The 18,088-nt window shown below is 43.4% G+C and overlaps 1 protein-coding gene across 2 annotated transcripts in view; it reads left to right on the top strand.

Annotated features, from left to right (window-relative positions):
- Positions 1 to 4,256: 4,256 nt before the first annotated feature.
- lrp1bb (low density lipoprotein receptor-related protein 1Bb) overlaps positions 4,257 to 18,088 on the top strand; it is a 262,406-nt gene continuing 248,574 nt past the window's right edge. For both annotated transcript variants that reach the window (XM_076875387.1, XM_076875388.1), the window contains exon 1: positions 4,257 to 4,612. In XM_076875387.1, coding sequence (XP_076731502.1) covers positions 4,522 to 4,612 — 91 coding nt within the window. In that variant the 5' untranslated portion in view covers positions 4,257 to 4,521. The remainder of the gene's footprint in view (positions 4,613 to 18,088) is intronic.

Raw genomic sequence — 18,088 nt, forward strand, 5'->3', positions numbered from 1 at the left:
ATGGTGGTATATCCCACTGAAACACACATATGACAAAGGTGTGCGATCACAGACTGACTGCCCCGAGTGCAACAAAAGTGCAATTCACATTTACCTTTCCAGAAAAAATGCAAGTCATTTTCAGCATGATGAGAGTGCTGTGATTCATGCTGCACAATGGCCTGTCATCCCACTGCTTGATTAACAAGCACCGAGACCCCGGGGAGCACCTGTGTATCCTGGCAGAAGACTGCATTCACCCTCCACAACAAGACAGAACCGACCTCCGTTCAGTGCATTTCCTGCTTTTCCGACTAATAACTGTCAGAGGAAACAAAACGCCTGTCGTTACAGATTTGTCATCTGATCTCCTCATTCTCTAAAATCGCTTTTGACTTCTGAGCCGAATCTTGCGGTTGGGAGGACGCCGACGGTATGAGCTGAGGTAAAAACCACAATGGCAGCGATATTAGCCTGGTATTGAACCTGCAACTATAACGGGGTCAAAGTGGCTGCTAATTTTGGAGAATGGCACTGGCATCCAGAACAAGAGTCACTAAGTGCTGCTGAACGCAGCCTGAGATCTGGCATGGCGAGCGTCAGTGCCATCACTCACGACAGTCAGTGAGAGGAGTTCCAAGGGCAAAACAGCCCACAGTGTGTCACTTCACACAGATGCACGACCCCAATGTCACGCGGGCTGCAGGCTGTGCGACTATGTAGCTGCATGTCTGTGTGTACTTGTGACAGGCGGACAGGCTCCATCCAGTGCTCTATGTCAGGACCTGTACTGCAAGCGAGTGACACGCTATGCATGAGTGGCCTACTAGGCTGCCCCGGCCTCTGCCATTCAGTAGTGCAACTGCCATGAGCTCTCGATCCCCTCTGACACATCTGCACTCGAGCCAAGCCTGCTGGACCACACTGAGCATTACTCCTGTCGACAGGCGCGTACCTCCTTTGTCTCAAATTTGCCACAATGGCATTACATTAAAGCTCGTGTGATTGTGCAGAGATGGTTGACTCTTTCTAATTAAGGGTAAAGGTGAGATGAAGAGGCAGGTAAGTACAGCATATTCCCAGCTAACACAGCTGTAGTGTTGGCGCATATGAATCATTCAGAGCACAAGTAGAGCACTTTATAGCCATCAGAAAAAGTTGAAGCCGCTCAGTCAAAATGTCACCGCTGCGATTCCGAAAGAACGATGCAGTGCTCTCAGAAATGGAAGTAAACAAAAATCTTCCACAATTATTCATCCGTGTGTTTCTCTCTGTTTGGAAAACTGTGCAGTGCTAGCAGTGTGACTGTTTCACATTAATGTTAGTAATGCAACCATTTATTATCACGCTGGATTTTTAGCAGTGTGACGGGATGACTGAGTGAATAAAAATATGTTTTGATGTAACTTGCATTTGGAATAAGAGAAAATGTGGAGACAGCTTTGCACTTTTTCTGTCTGCGTTGGGTCACGAGTAGGGATGGGTATCGTTTAGGTTTTATCCGATACCAGTACCAAACCGGTACTTTTGAAACGCTGCCGGTGCTTAAACAGTGCTCGAACCGGTGCTTAAAGAATGGAGAACACAAACTTTGTCCAAAAACCTCTCATGTTCAGCTGTTTTTTTGTAAAAAGATAACAATGTTAGCCTTTTCTGCAGCTATGGGGCATATATGGCATCACTCTTGGCTGGAAGCAGTGCTTAAACAATGGAAAAAACACAAACTTTGTCCAAAAACCTCTCATGTTTAACTGTTTTCCACTTTTTCTTTGGTCATTTTAGCCTTTTTGGCCAGGGTGAAGGGAGTATCTGCCATCAAACAAGAAGACAGCCGCATGTAGCTATGATGATGTTTGCTAGTTCACCTTACATGCATTAATGTAATCACGTGGTTAGCCTACTCAACGTAAATTACACACGAACAACATTAAGCTCCTCACGCAGAGAAGAACGGCTGCTGCTGCATCATCATCATCATCATTTCTGCTACACTGGCAGGGCTAGGGGCCAGGACTCTCCTCTTCGGGTTTTTGGGGGATGTTGCTAACTCCGGTCCGATAACAGGCACCACACCCGCAGTAGATGTGCTCGGTGTGAGGTCTCGCAGCAAGCTATCAAATACGGCGCATTTCTCGGCTTTTAAAAAAAACGCTATGCGTCGCCAGGTGTTTCATCAGATTTGAGGTGTTACCTCCTTTGACAGTATCACAGTATCAGCTTAAAGCACTTGTTGCTGCTGAGTTTGCATATTTTGCTGTGAAGTACAGCCAGACTTTTGACCGCTTCGCCTTGGGCGTTTTTAATCTGTAGCTCTGCTCTAAAAGAACCTACGTACCTGGGCCCGCCTACTACGCTTGCAAAGGTAAAATGATTGGCTAGAATCCAAAGTGTGTGACATTCAGGAAAAAAAAGCACAGAAAAAAAGCACCGAAATGTGCGCTGCTTTTCGGTCTGGTTACTACCGTTTATGTCAGAACCGGTGCCATCATGGCACCGGATACCGGTGCCCATCCCTAGTCACGAGCTAGGCTTCGTTAGCACTAGCCTTTACTGATTAGCATTGGAACTGTTACCTGTGAACAGTGCATGCTCCTCACAGTGTTACACAACATGCAGTAAATGAATGAATATTACACAGTGAGGCGTTGTGGCTGCACTACAGTATCTCGTGATCAGGCTGTGCTGTGTGGACGCTCTTCACCAAGCTCTTACTTACACAGCCAGATTTCTCCGAGCACTTTGAAGACTTATGTCCACGTCGGCTCATGCGAATAATGCTTTTAACATGATTTTTTCCAAGAAAGTTACTGAGCTCAGTGTTAAAAGGATCAGTTGCTGCATCTGCTTCTGTTAAAGCTTAGGCACACTACAATGAAGTACCTATGAGTACAATATGTGTACCCACTGCTGATATATTCTCACCGCCTACAACTAAATAAACTTCCTGTACTCCTTCAGTAAAATAGTGCCACCTTTGCACCTGATTCTGGGTTTGTCCTGATTTGTGCTTCATTCAGTGGTCTTTCTTTCTCCCACCACCACTTCTCCACGATGCCACACCACCCCGCTCCTCTGAAATCCCCCACAGTCAGCTCAGATGCAGCATCCATACCAAACAACAGGAGCAGAAATTCTGCGACTCCTGCCAGTGTACCAGCAGACAGCAGCAAGGTGGATAAAATCACCTCCTCACTCAACATTTAGTCTCATGAACAAATCTAAAAGATATTTAAAAAACATACAGCTATCCTCTCAAGCTTATTATCACCAGCTTCTTTCAGCAAAGACTGGAGCGGTTCGACCTACTGTAGTTCACACACTGCAGTTTTCCTGTTCATTGCATCTCTTTCATTATTATTATTTTTTAATTCTAGAGAAACTTGAAAGGAGAACAAATAAAGATTTTGAAAACGGGTATTGCTCTTTGGGACTTCCTAACCTTGTAGGAGCTAAAATAAGAACTACCTGCACATTTGCATACTTTAGAGTTGAAACAAACTTCCCCCAAAATTTCCATCATTAGCCTGTCAGCCTGAATACAAGGAGAGGAGCCCGTTCTCACTCCCGAGGCGTAACATCCCGACGTGTTGAGGAGAGAGGACAGGATAGGTGTGGGAGACTGCAGTGTCTGACCTAATAGAGGTTCGGTCAGTTCATTGTGAAAAACAAAGAACACATAAAATCACATGAACACAGAAAGTTTGGTAGCTATTCTTCACACGGCCTTGCTTTTACTAAGCATCAGTCTCCATGCATGCCTGGAATATGTCACACATTCCTGTTAACATGCATCACATTGGTCCCAAATTCGAGGACCAGCAGAGAGTTCCGTTCTGACATTAAGCCGGAGTAAGTCCTGAATCACTGTGATATACAGTAACGAGGTGCCTGTGCTTTGGATCTATGCTAAACAACACCTCACTGCAGTGGTCTCTTCAGTGCTTTTTGTTTTAGCTGTGTCTGTGCAGTCACTCTGGATGCTTCACCTGAGAAAGGCTCTTATTTCTTCTTAGTCATGCACCTTTTTCCCCCTGGATGTGCTTTTGCATAACTCTGTATTTGCAGTGAAGTCACTGGTCTGACGAGATTGCTCACATCTCATCCTACATCCTCTGACTTTTTCTTCTTTTTAAGGACCCCCTCTGCACCCCTGGACCTCAGGCTGACACCCACCCACTCCACTGACTGCACAGCGAACGGATTTGATTAATTTCAGGCGAGCTGCGCCACCTTGACGGCATTTAATCACTGAGAAAAGACAGGAAACGTACTCATTCCTTATCCTCCTGCTCTCCCACCCCGCCTCTCCTGTCCTCTCCTCTCTCCTGCCGTCTCCGGTGCGTCTGTTCGCTCTGAAAAGCGGCGGTGTGCGTTTGTGGAGGAGCCGGAGGAGCGCTGCACTGTTCTGCGCACTGGTTCCGCTGGACATCACCGAATAACGGCGCTCGACAACCGGGTGGTGGTGGAGGGGGAGACTGGACCCGGACCCGGAGCAGGAGCAGGAGAAGCACCGTGGCTCTTTACAGCCCGCTCTCCGAAAACATGTCGGAGTTTTTTCTACTCGCCTTTCTTGCCCTGTTCTCGGGATTATTTCCGTGCGCCGAGCCCTCGACGGTGTCGGACGAGGAGAAAGGTAAGGAGCCACCGGGCCGCCGGGAATGCGCAGTCCGTTGAAACTTGGCAGCGCGGGCCGCCTTTAGTGCAGTGTGGGCGCCGTGACGGGCAGCAGCAGCTGGATGTGAATGTGTTTCTGAACGATGGAGAGTTGATGGTCGGTGGCATACCTCACTAAGTCCGCTCGTCTCTGTGTGTTGTAATTGAGGATGTTTCACTGTAATGCCCCCCCAGCTGTTGGACCACAAATAACGATACCACCTGTGCGGTGACCCCCCCGAGCGTGTGTGTTGCACCGCTTTCCCGCGTGGGCATTTTCAGGAACGTTCCCGTGGATATACCGGGATAGACTCGGCGGCTCTGACTGCAGGTGCGTAGCAGTGCTATCCTCCAATGCAGCAGGTGACCAGAGCCGAGCCCGGTGCCGGAGTGCGTGCTGTCTCTCCGGTATACCTGTGCCGTGCGGACGCGCGGCGCAGTGGCTCCGTGCTCGGGTAATGTCGGGAATCATTTTAGGTGAATCTGAATTCCGCCACACAGGCTCGGGGAAATCTAAAAATCCGAGTCACAGAGCAGGATCCCCGAGAGGAACGAAGCTTCACCGAGCAGGCACTGCCAGGATTTTATCGAGTTAAAGCGCATATTAGGCTCGTGCTATTTTTTAAACAGCTGCATTCATAGACAGGAATTTATTAAGAGTATGCAAGGACGGAGAATTTCTGAAAACCCAAAGGAGGTTATCTTTTTAATTACACAAAATATTTGTGATTTAGTAGTTTGCATGTATTATTGTAGGGTCTACCTTACAGTATAAAATAAAACTGGATTGAACTGAAGTAGTTATCCTTATAGTCAAACATCAACTTTTACTGTGAACCTTTCAAAACTCCCATTTCAGTACTTACATGTTGAGTCAGGGGCTGATTGCATTAATCGTCCCCCAAAGACAAACTGTGGTAAGTGTAACATGCAGTTGTAAGGAACATGTTTGCATGCCCATCGATTTGTTGTCAGTGGACATGATTGCTTCATAGTTCTCCCACTTTCTGTTCCCCAGCAGACACATCTTTGTCAGGGCTGCTTTGCTTGTTGTGAGACCTTCACGAAGGAGACTCATGAGCCTGCCTTCCAATCACTGTAAATCACCAAAACCAACAAAAAACCAGCTACCTTTCTCTGCCTCCTGCTCTGTGAGGGTGGTGGTGGAGGTGTGGCTTGAATCAGAGTAAAAACAGGTATCATAATGGCTCATCGAGCTGCTATAACAGTATTTAGAAGGACAGCAGATAGGATGGGGCGGACTCATAGACACAAAGGTTCCAAATTTACTTTCAGAGAATCCAAGTTGGAAAGTTGGACCCTGTATCTCTGTGTGCTGTCCTGCTCCATTTGTACCCAGGATAAATGGGAGCTCTTGTAGCTGTGTCTAAATGGACGGTAATGATAATAGCGTTTCATTTTTCTTTCAACACCAAAGCTGGTTTTTATCCTAATTAGTCTGAAATTAATTTGCTTTGTGGTAGCAGCGTTGTTACTTTGAATGCCAAGTAGTGAGCCCGTGGTTTTCTCTGCATGAATAAAAGGCATTTCCAGAATCATTCCTGCAATGGCACGGGCTCTTTGAAATGCTTCCACCTTGTTTTTCCCCTTTTATCGCTCGCGCCCATCTAACATTGAGCAGACTGACCTGATCGGCTGGTGTGGCAGTACGCTGCTCATCTAACAAAAGGACAGGCTTGGAAATTTGGACACACCGCAGCACTACCTGTCTAAAAAAAACCCAAAAACCTGGATGCCATGCACTGACCTCAGCGCCAGATAAGCATCACCAGCCGCAAACAGCTCAAGGTTGTTTGTAACGTATACCCTATTTAAGAGACGATAGTATAGTGCAAGGCACATCCACTAATACGAGGGAGGCTGCCTTTAGAGGCTAATTAAGTGAGATAGCCAGATACCATCGCAGAAGTGTATGTAAGTGCCCGTGTGTGTGTGTGTGTGCAAAGGCAAGCACCAGAATCACGATGAGGGAGAAGTCATTCAGCGTCTGCATTATGTGCAGCTCGTTGGCCAGCAGAGATAAGGACTTTGTAGATTTTCTCAGTTGTGAGCTCCTGAAATGTTACTGTCTAAACACTCATCATTGGACAATAAAGACATAAAACGTGTGACCAGGATGAATATAGTGCTGAAGGGCACACTGTAAGAAATGCAAGATAATTCTAACATTTTTGGACCATTTGAGAAACAAAAGCATGTCTTCGGCATCCTTTTAAGTATGTTCTCATTATTAAATCATTGTAATATATTTTTATTTATTCAGAAAAAATTTTCTTCCTTCTTGTACATTTTAAAATATTGCTGCAACTATGAATATACAAACTTATGCTTCAGTATATTTCTTACTTTTTAACTTTTAGTGTTTAATGACTCTAATTCTACTGAACTGTTAAAGCCACAGCGTGCTGCATCAACTGTGCAGGCAGGCGCAGCTTTTGTCAGGCTGACGGGTCGATACGAACAGCGAATGACTCAGAAACGAAGCTGAAAGCCTGTAAAGCTCCTCTCATCTTTTCTGTATGCATGTGAGACTGATAGTCATCACTCCAAAATGCTGAACTGTTTTCACCTCCACTGCCTGAGGTGACTCTCAGGGAGCATCGTGGGCTTAAGATGATGAGACAAAGTTCCTGACTCTGAAGTGCTGAAGCAGGCAGAAGTGGCCAGTATTAGCACCACGATCATGACAGCTCAGCTGAGATGGTTAAGGTACGAGAAGGCACAAGAAAGTCTGCCAAAGAGGACCGCGTACGGCAAGAGCGCCAAAAGAGGAGGCTGATGTAAGCACTGCTACCTGCAGTTGTTACCGAAACGTTTTCACGTCGAATTGCACGACTCGTTTCGAACTGCTCTGCTAGACCTCGCAGGATTATGCAGAGGCCATTTGCTAAACCACACAAACATATCAGTAACCTCAGGAATCTGCTCCTGCTCAGGCACAAACCGGAGGAAGGCTCCAGGACTGATTAGCAATTCCAGAGTTCACAAAAATAAACTTGAGACTGAAAGTGTGATGTACAAACTTTATCTGTAACCGTGCTAACAAAAACAGGCGGGGAGGAGAACATGAGTGCAAAAAGCAACCTTGCAGGAGGGAACAGTTTAATATTGTACATTCACACATGAAGGTGGGCAGACAGGTACACGTGGCGAGGATAGCAACACATCTCAGAAGCAGAAATGACGGAGGCCAACCTGAAGGGGCTGATTTGGCTGTAGCGGCAGGAGCGACTGTGACAGGAAGCCGAGGGTTAAATAATGTAGGGTTACAGGAACTGTTTGAAAAATGTCCGCCCTGCTTAATGTCGCCTTTGTACCCTTACTCATTCAACAGACAGCTAGGACACAGTAAACTGTGAGTGGACTTTATAAATGGATATTATGTAAATCACTTGGTTTTAGCACCTTTAAACAAACAAACAAAATAAACAGACATGTTCCATGTTCTCGTTGGCGTTCTGGAAGCTGGTGTTATATGAAGATCAGGGTGTTGTTTTTAGGGGAGAAATATTAGATAGAGACTAGCAGGTGACCTTCAAAGGTTGGACCAAATTCTGTTTTCATAGCTGCTTTACGTCTTTTTCTGGAAACCATTAACACTAGAAGAGGCCTCCAGCTGCGAGGGCTCCTTTGTAGCTCAATTTTCTGTCCACATCCTGTTTTGACAAGGCAGCAAAAGCGTGCAGCTCAGCAAGCGGGGATCTTAAGGACTGAAATAACTTGCAATCACCTGACTGCTCTGATGATTTAAGAAATCATACTGGTAAAAACATAAACACAGACGCAGTGTGCCGTCGAATGCATTAGCCTGCGCTCTGTTAGCCAGGAGACATTTGTGAAGTGGTTACTGGCTGCTGCTGTTGTTGGCATCCATGAGTTGTGCTTCAGGTGCTTTTTGTTAAGTATTGCTTCATAAGTTTGTCTTGGCTAGAAAACCAGACAAGTTGTCAGAAAAAGCCTGTCAGCTCGTTACGTCTGCGGAAGGTCAGATGCAGGTATATATGAGCACTTCTTCGAAACCTCTGTATTTTCTTTTTCCTCCCAGAAGTCCTCTAAACATCATAGTCGTGGCAGGATTTCTGAGGTTTGTTTCAGGCAAGTGCTTAGACTGCACTTTTGCAGGGTGGCATTCAGTCTTTTATGAGCTATGTAAAGACATTGAAACAGCTGACACATCTATCTGGTGATGTGAGCTAAGTGCTGCTGTCATTGAGCTCTTACATCTATCTCAGGGCAGAGGTGAAGCATGGCCTCGAGCTACAGTCGAATTCAGTGATCCGGCCCCGCACGCCTCGTATGGAACACAGTTATTGAAGGAAGCTGTTAGATTTTTGCTCGTGTCACCTTTAATATCAGCTCTCACAGTCTTAATGGGCTACAATTGAATAAGTAATGCAGTGGGCTCAGGTTGTGGAAGCCACTGGCTGTAAATTGACTTGTAGCATTGATTATCAATGGGAGGAGGAGCTAGATTTCTGACCCACATGATCTGTTTTGGTTAATGTTCTGGGAAGACTTAATTATGTGGGTGGCATGGGGTTTGATATTAGATTTTTCCAAAATGTTACATAATTTAAAAGGTGAATATTGAATCAGCAAGTTTGTCTTTAGAGAAATCCCCTGATGCTGGCGTTGAATCTAAGAACTTAACTCAGCTGTATACAGATATGGTTCCTCTTATAAAAAACTTCTGAATGAATTATTAATGCAGGAAAGCATTACTGCTTTATTGCCAAATATGCTAATGAAAGTAGGGCTCATATGAGCAGTAGTGGGATACGCTGCTGCTCTCATAAGTCGAGTTAAGTATGAGGTCATCAGTAGGTGACAGACACGATAGAACACATCATAAAATGAAATGTAAGGGTGAGGTAATGTACTTTTAACATGGAAAAAAAATCTATGCACCAATGAGACCATCTGCTAAAATGAACAATGAAACAGGGATGTGTAGCTTTGACCAGCTGTATAGTAAAGGTTAGAGTTAGTATGCAGCTGAGTGTGGAGCTCAAGGTCTGAGTTAAGCAAACGTCTTTCTTGAGGTATCCTAAGGGGTGAAAAGTGCCTCCATCGCAGGCTAAAAGTATGTCTGTCAGTTTGAAAGGGTGAACAGCTAGCTGGATGGAGGCAGCACCCTGAGGAGATACAATTGTGTGCTCAGCATGTACAGACGTTCAATGCAGCAGCGGTGGATTCTTACGCTGTAAATCATACTGTTGCCATCATCGAGTTCCTCCATTATGTCTACACGGGCCTACAGGAACCACGGCGTGCTTTGTTCGTTTGACATCATTTGGCAAAATGCATGAAAAAACGAGTGCATGAGACAAACCTTTCCCTCAGTGCTGAGATATAACTGGGACCTTTCACTACAGAGGATGTATGTGGAGCGCTGCTCAAATATGACGGAGGAAAGACCCGTCAGCATCACTAGCTCAACCCGACACTTGACAGGCTGATATTATTGTTACTGATTTGTGTTTAGATAAAAACAACGCTCTCGGATTCACTATTGGCATGCTGTTAGCTAACAGCTATATATTGCACACATGTATCCAGAAATGACAAATTGATACAGAAAATGTTCTTAGTATTACAAACTATTTAAGATGATGTTGAACTATTTTATTTTTTGGATGTTTGAGGTCTTACAGACGAGAGCATTCACCATGTATGGAGAGCTATGTCCTGTTGGTTACAGATGTTGGCATATTTGTGGTACAATCTTTTCTGAATTATTAACTTGTAATATGAATAATTAATAATATGATCTCCTGGTTAACAAACGGCTTCAACAAGATTTACGATTTGATTTATCACTGTACCTGGGCAGAGAATACTTCTTTTTCATGTTAATACCATATCAGACATTAACAGAGTCAGCATGTCACCAGAACTGCTATTTACAGTATGTTTCGATACCAAAATTAAAAAAATTTAGTATCTTTTAGTACTGTGGATACATGAAAGCATGTACAGAGTAGGTTTGTCAAAAAAAAAATTAGACTGAAATATTATATCTATTCTAAAATGACAAATTATTATCAGATATGAAATTCATTTGTAACAGCACCGAATTACTGAACAAATTATGTTTTCTTTAATATATTAGTGTCATTTATATTATTTCAATTAAAAACTGAACTGAAAAATTGATTTGGATTTACTGAAAAAGTCAAGTAGTTCTATCCAACTGTGTTGAGTAACTCAATTTAGTGCAAAAAATGTCTAATTTTGTGAGGTAAAGACCTACAATAATACATAGAAACCCCAGCAATCAGACGACCCCCTATGAGCAAGCACTTTGGACAGTGGGAAGGAAAAACTCCCTTTTAACAGGAAGAAACCTCCGGCAGAACCAGGCTCAGGGAGGGGCGGGGCCATCTGCTGTGATTGGATGGGAGTGAGGAGAAGGAGAAAAGAGCCAAAGATTAAAATAACTCAGAATTAAATGACTGAGTGGAAAGAGGTGAGAGAACTCCTGTGAATTTCACTGTTTTACTCTAAAATCTTGAAATTACTAAACAAAGAGGTATTGAATTGACTTACAAAAACTCAGTATTTCATTGAAATACCAGACATGACTCAAGTAATCTTAAAAAATTTATTTGTTTGATGAGTACACTAAAGAGGAATATTTAAAACCAACAATAGTGATATTTCATTTTCTTTTAGTGCTGGTTAACTTAATAGCTTTTCTCTGAGTCAGTTCAATGTTTTAGTAAAAGTTAAACAAGCGTCAGACAGTTTCTTTAGAGTTACTTAACACAGTTGTGTGGAAGCCTTGACATTTTTTTAAAGTTAAAATAAAAAACAACATTTCTTCTCACATCACTGCTGCATGCAGGCAGGTGAGCAGCCCCTCCCCTCACTAGCAGCTGAACACGTGAAGAGTGGTGCAGCAACACGAGGTCGGTAAAGCTCCCGTTTCAACTGCACCAAAATATTGAACAGTTGTAATAAATGTTAACCTGGGTGGTACATGCCAGTTACGCGATGGCTGTTTCAGCCATCTGTTTAATCAATGAGCTAGCATTACGATGCTAGCGTTGAAGCTACTCAGCTGACCACTAGACAGAAACAGTGGCAGGTTATCTTAGCAGCTCCATCAGTGCCGAACCAGGACAAATGGCTGTAGATGAATACATTTACTCAGACCAGTATTATTATAATCATTATTTTTAGAAAGGCTGATTAACTTTCATGGTTTTGAAAATAGTACTGAATATTTTCCGGGTGTCGGTATCAAGTTTGGATCCTACTTTCGTGACGACTCTGGAATAGACCGAAGAACAGCGCTTCACCGTGTCTTAAAAAAATGTTCTGCACAAAGAATTTATTTCACACACAGAAAAAGAAATCTGGAAAAAGGGTCAACACCAGTACTCCCGACCAATCTGTAGGTCAGTAGAGTTGGTGTCGAGCTCGGCGAGTGGCAGCGGTGGCGGCCAGAGGACCAGAGAGAGGGCTGCTGAGGCCTGGCCGGGGACTCTCTCTCCCAGCTGCCACCTGGCACAGGCCGAAGGCTCAGGGCCCCATCATGCAGACTTGGCTCAGAAAACCAGAACAGGGGAGGGATTCATCCACAAGCTTCATTCAGCAGACAAACCTAAGGCCAGTTGGTGATGCTGCGCTGTGTCCTTCTTAAAAGAGAAATTGGCACATAGAGTAATTAAGAAATATTGAACCACTGAGGTGTTTCATTTTATACCTCTGCAATAATCCATATTTCTCCTTTATGGCTTAAAACATAAAATGCTTATGCAGAAACGGCTAACCAGATGATATTTTGTCTTTTGCCTGATTTGTTTTTCAGTCATTTTCACAACCCATTGCCTTAAAGACCTGTAGCATAGCCATTAATGAATACGGAGAATTAAATGATCTTTAGTGACGATCCAGGACAGTGCACAGTGTGAGACATTTACATAGGGCACCCGCTATTTATGGTTTCTTGATTAGCGTACGAGCTCAGCAAAGGCAAACACACACACACCAACATGCCAGCACTCGGAGAAGCACATGCATATACACAAATTAAGCCTTTCTACAATGAATGTCTATGCCCTGTCTGTGTTGTGGCTGCCTTCCCTGGCAGAGCACACTATACTTCAATCCAGTTAGATGGAGGATAGAAAAGGAAATTATTGGCGTCGTTTTCACGCCTGTGTGCAAAGCCGTGAGTGGCTACATCAAATGTGCAGCCGGTAAAAATTGTGGGCCTGCATTTAGGACATGTACAAGTCAGATTTTTTCCCTGTCGGTTTGGCGTGTATGTCCAAGCTCTGCACTCCACCGAAAGAGCTTTTTGGGACTAAAATATTTGCGAGATTGCCACAAAGTGTGAATAATTTAATGCACTTTAATGGCACGGAGCACGAATTGAAAATCCAAGATAAAACAGTGCTGCTGCCCCTACCTCCACCTGCAGCACGAGTCGGTGTCTCTCTACAGCTGTGATGCTGTTGGCCCGCAAGGATTGAGTTCAGTTTTGTGGCAGCACTATCACTGAGTTACTTTGTGTTAAAATTAGATTGCCAAATGCATCACCACCAGCTGTCATCAATCTGATTCAGTATGATCCCCTAACATGCTTCCGAGTTGCTATTGATCTCTGGTCTCTGGCACCCTCCTTTCTCTCACAGCGTTGGATTGGGAGACCTATTAACTGCGCTCCCATCAATCACAGTTCACCCATGTTTGTTTGTAGAAGTCTTTGATACGATTAGAGGAGTGCTCTCGAGCTCATGCAGGGTGTTTTTTTTCCATTTCCATTTCTTGTGTCAGCTGGTTTGAGATGCACGCAGTCACTCCCTCCTTGCTCTAGTGATGTGTCTCACTGCTCCGGAGCAGAGACCAGAGATTAAGCACTTGGGCCTCAAACATGTCGGCTGTCACAGGTATCTCTCGCTGCTCAGTGCCTGATAAGGGCCACTTGTTTCTGAAACAGTCAATGCCAAGAACAAAACCCAAGAGAAATAAAAACCCTTCTGGACTTACTGAGATTTAATATGTTTCTCTTAGAAAGCACGTTCCTGTGATTGCTTCTGTGGCCTTGTTCACGTCAACAATTGAAGTTTAGTGCAAACATTTTTTTTTTCCTGAAAAATAATTGGATTTTTTTTGCTGATAGCTTTTAGATTTATCACACCTTTCTGTTTCATGTTAGCTTTGCCTGATTTTACATGCATACGGTGCAAAAACCTGCAGTTTTTAATAAGTTATGTCGCGCTAAGTGTTTTACCAACAGTCTGCATGAGAAATTTAAGACAAAGAACGAGAAGCTGTGAAATTGTTTGGAAATGATTTTGTGAAGAATGCACTTCTTTTTTAATTTTTTACCAAGGACAAGAAAACACAGTCGTGAATAATCATCAAACCAGGAGAGATATCAGGCACGCTCTCACAGCCTTTAAAATGATTGAAGTATTCTCTCGATCCTTAGGATGTGGGTTGTGTCAGTACGAACGTCTGTGATATAGTAAAGAAATTTTGTCCACAGATGACGATAAATAATCGTTAAAATTTGCTTTTGTTTCAAGATATTAAACATGCACAGAGCTTGAGCTGAACACATCAACGCACATTAGCACATTACTCAAGAAGCAGAGAAACAAAAACCAGCTCTGTCATACGATAACAAAGGCAATCGCACTCACACGTCTTATTCACACCTAGAATCAGTTCAGGGACTCTGCTCCACCAAACCTTTTAAATGTGGACCTGGTAGGAAATGATAACCACTTTCAAAATGACAATCATCCAGACTTCAAACAAAAAGAACCAGGAGCTAAGTTCATGTTTTATGACCGAGTGAAATCAGATTTAAATGAGAAGAACTAAGAAATAAACGTGTTTGTGTAGAAAACGTGTGTGAGTGTGTTGATGATGGAGCATTAAAAAGGTGGAATTCATCATGTCAGAGGAGGCGACTGGAGAAACATTACGTTGGTGTCGTGGTCATGACACGAAGTAATAAACCCTTTGCTTTGTTACAGTCACAGAGGTTGCTGAGGGGGGGACATGACCTCTGTTGTATCCTGCGATTGTGAAGAAACTGGTGCTTTGTAGTGTGTTATTTCCCCGTCCTCTGTATCATCCTGTCTTCCTTCTCTCACCCCAACCAATCACAGCAGATGGCCCCGCCCCTCCCTGAGCCTGGTTCTGCCGGAGGTTTCTTCCTGTTAAAAGAGAGTTTTTCCTTCCCACTGTCGCCAAAGTGCTTGCTCATAGGGGGTCATATGATTGTTGGGTTTTTCTCTGTATCTATGAAGCGCCTTGAGGCGACTTTTGTTGTGATTTGGCGCTATATAAATAAAATTGAATTGAATTGAATCACACCTTAAGTACGTGAAGACAAAGAAGCGTCTCATAGACTCGGAGACAGGATGGCCCTGTCCCACAGACACAGTGTAGCGTGTTAGCAGCTTTAACTACCTTGGCACTTGCATAGACAGTGGGTTGACTTTCAGCAAATACACACAAACCATCCAAAAACGTCCCGCAGCAGGTCTACCTCTGCCTCCGAAGCTTTTATATCTCGCACTCCTGTCCTCCTCACCTCGTGTGTCCTGGCTGGGACGAGGTTCTCAGAGACCAACGTGACCAAAGTGTGCAGGGTGGTCATGTTCAGGTCCTCATGGGGAGTCGTGCTCAGTCGTCAAGTTCTGGTATTAATTCTGGAAATTCATAGTTTTCATGTTGCATCACATTGTTATAGAAACACTTATGGGCATAAATCAAATCAAGGCTTTCCCTGATGCTGCATTTGTTTAGCCTGAATAGTTGGAGCGGCTAGTAAAGCGCAGACACAAACACTCATCTCCTAACCCTGGAAAACAAGCTCGGAGGCCAAACTGCACCAATACATCCTCCAACACTGGAAATAAGATTTGATTTGTCCTCTAATCTAAAGTATTACTGTCTCGTCACCGGGGCCCAAGAGTGCTGACTGCAGTGACCCTGAAACATTGGAAATCTAGCTAACAGAATTAATTAGCACTCACCACTGATTTCACAAAGAACGGTTTCTGTGTGTCCTTTAGCTAAACCCAGATCAGAAACATATAGAAGTGTTGGTACTTCAGTCCAATTTCCTTCTGGCAGGAACGTCGATGAAAAGCCTTCATAAAACACTTTATCACTAATATTAAAACACTTTATGCAAAGCACAGCCGAAGTGGAGGTTTGTCTGTGACTGTGGTTCACATATCTGTGCTGTTCCTTCTTTTGAGAGGAAATCCAAATATTTGGTGTTTGATAAAGATGGAAAATTAATGTGTTTGTGATGTATGTTGCACCAGTGTTTTAATATGAATACAAAAAAACAGGCGAGTCCTAAATTGACTCTATGCATCGTCATGCTTGGATACTTTAACTTTACAAATTTTAAATTTTTGTTTGCAGTGAACAAAAATTTGAATCTTTCATCCAGTTTGTGATTAGAGTACAGTACAATTAAAATGATTACTCTGGTGGTCTCATCAAACTCAGTGGAGGGTTATTATTGTATTAATACGTCTCTCGTGCCGCTTTTACAATTAGGAAGTATTTTAGGGACGTAACACGGCGATGAGAAAGTGGCACATTGTCTGTGAAATGTTTGTCGCTGTCGGGCATCGGACGCCTTCGTGTGGAGGAGCCGTTTATGTTGCTCGTTTGGTGGCATGGGTGTTATCATTGTTGAAATAGGTGATGTTCTATGTTTGCTTTCTCCAGAACTAAACTGATGTGCAAACAGCAATTACTGCTGATGCTTTTTTTCATATCTCTTCTCGTTATCAGAGCTCGTCTGTGAGGGGAGAGAGTGAAGCACACAGTTGGACTCCTGACCTTGTTAAAGTGTGGGGATCTTCCCTCGGGTGGCTTTTACGGCATCTTCTCGTCTTACTGCATTTACATTATAAAATCATTTGTCTTCATAAACTAATTTACGTGAAACTGATAACATCAGAAAGTAACAGGAAAGACCCTGTAATTAAAACAAAACTACATAACCTGCTTATACGATTGTTTTCCTTAGACCGGAGCATATGATGATGAACCTGAACACGAGTCTGTGGCAGCCTTGTGCACACGTACTGCACAAATCTCTGACACACAGACTTATTGAGGATAACGAACAACATGAACGACGCAGCGTAAATAGAAAGCAGACTGTAGGCGCTCTAACCTCAAACACTCTCACAGTGCACAGGCCATCCTGGAGCTGCATTTTACCCAAGCATAATTCATACCTGCAGCTTTAGGCATAAAAATGTTCAGTAATGATGAATATTCATTGGAGGGAATTTATTTTTAGAGGACTTATTTTGTGTTTTAATCAAAGCACAGTTTCTTCAACGATTAGTCCAAATCCAAGGACACTCTGTGTTTGATCACAATAAAAGCAGCAAATCCTCAAAACTGAAAATGGATCATCAGCTTTACTGGTTTGATTAATCACCAATCAAAATGATTGTTTATTAGATTCCTGTTAATCAACTAACTGATTAAATAGCTGTTCAAATGGTCATCCTCAGTGAGTAAGGAAAGCCTACTCTTAAGAACGAACTGTATTTTTTCTAATTCCCGTGTTGGTTTATTGTACACATCACTAACTCTCATAATTCTATAAATCTGCCTCCACATTTACATTTTCACTTCACTCGGTAAATCAAGAAGCCCAAAGTTAACTTATATGACAGACTGTAGATTTAGCGGTGATTGTTCTTAGAGCGTCTCATCTCCTGGCTCGTGAGTTTGGCTCATCAGATGAAAGCAATTACATTTTTCCACCTGTTATTAGCCTTTGAGATTGTACAACAATCAAGATTGCTCTGTCTTGTGTGAATTAATGTCACGAGACACTGTAATGACAGTAATTGGCTGTGTGACTCATCTCCTAATCTTTTACGCAGAAGTAGAAATTACCTGACGCGTAGCTTCTATAACTAAGCGACCTCTCTGGAGATGGAGCTCACCACAGCAGCACATTCAGTGCCTTGACAAGTACGTCTTCCTGACAGGTGTGTCAGGGCTTTTCTCTGAAGCTACTTGAAATCGACTACAGTAGTTTGAAAAAAAAAAAAAGGTTTCTAAAAATAAACAGTCTTAATAAAAGAGCATCTTCAAGGGCTGTCGTCATCAGTTTTGGCGAACTTGACATGACAGTTCTCATTTTTAGATGGTCTCCTCTTGACCTTAGTCTTGTTCAGCTAACCAACATTTTCATGTCTGACTCATATTTACCACAGTGCTCTGATTCAACACTCATAGCAGCTGGTCAGGACAAGGCGTATCAGCTCCCTGTAGTCTCTGATGTAGTAGCGAGAATCTAAAAATGAACTTTCTGTGCCTGTGTTCTGAGTGCACCGGTTTTTGCTTTATCTGCCATCACGCTAGGCTTCCTGACAAAGTTATCAGAGGTCATGCTCCAGCATCTGTCTGCCCCAGA

Source organism: Maylandia zebra, linkage group LG16 (assembly GCF_041146795.1).
Source record: "Maylandia zebra isolate NMK-2024a linkage group LG16, Mzebra_GT3a, whole genome shotgun sequence".
Taxonomy (NCBI): Eukaryota; Metazoa; Chordata; class Actinopteri; order Cichliformes; family Cichlidae; genus Maylandia; species Maylandia zebra.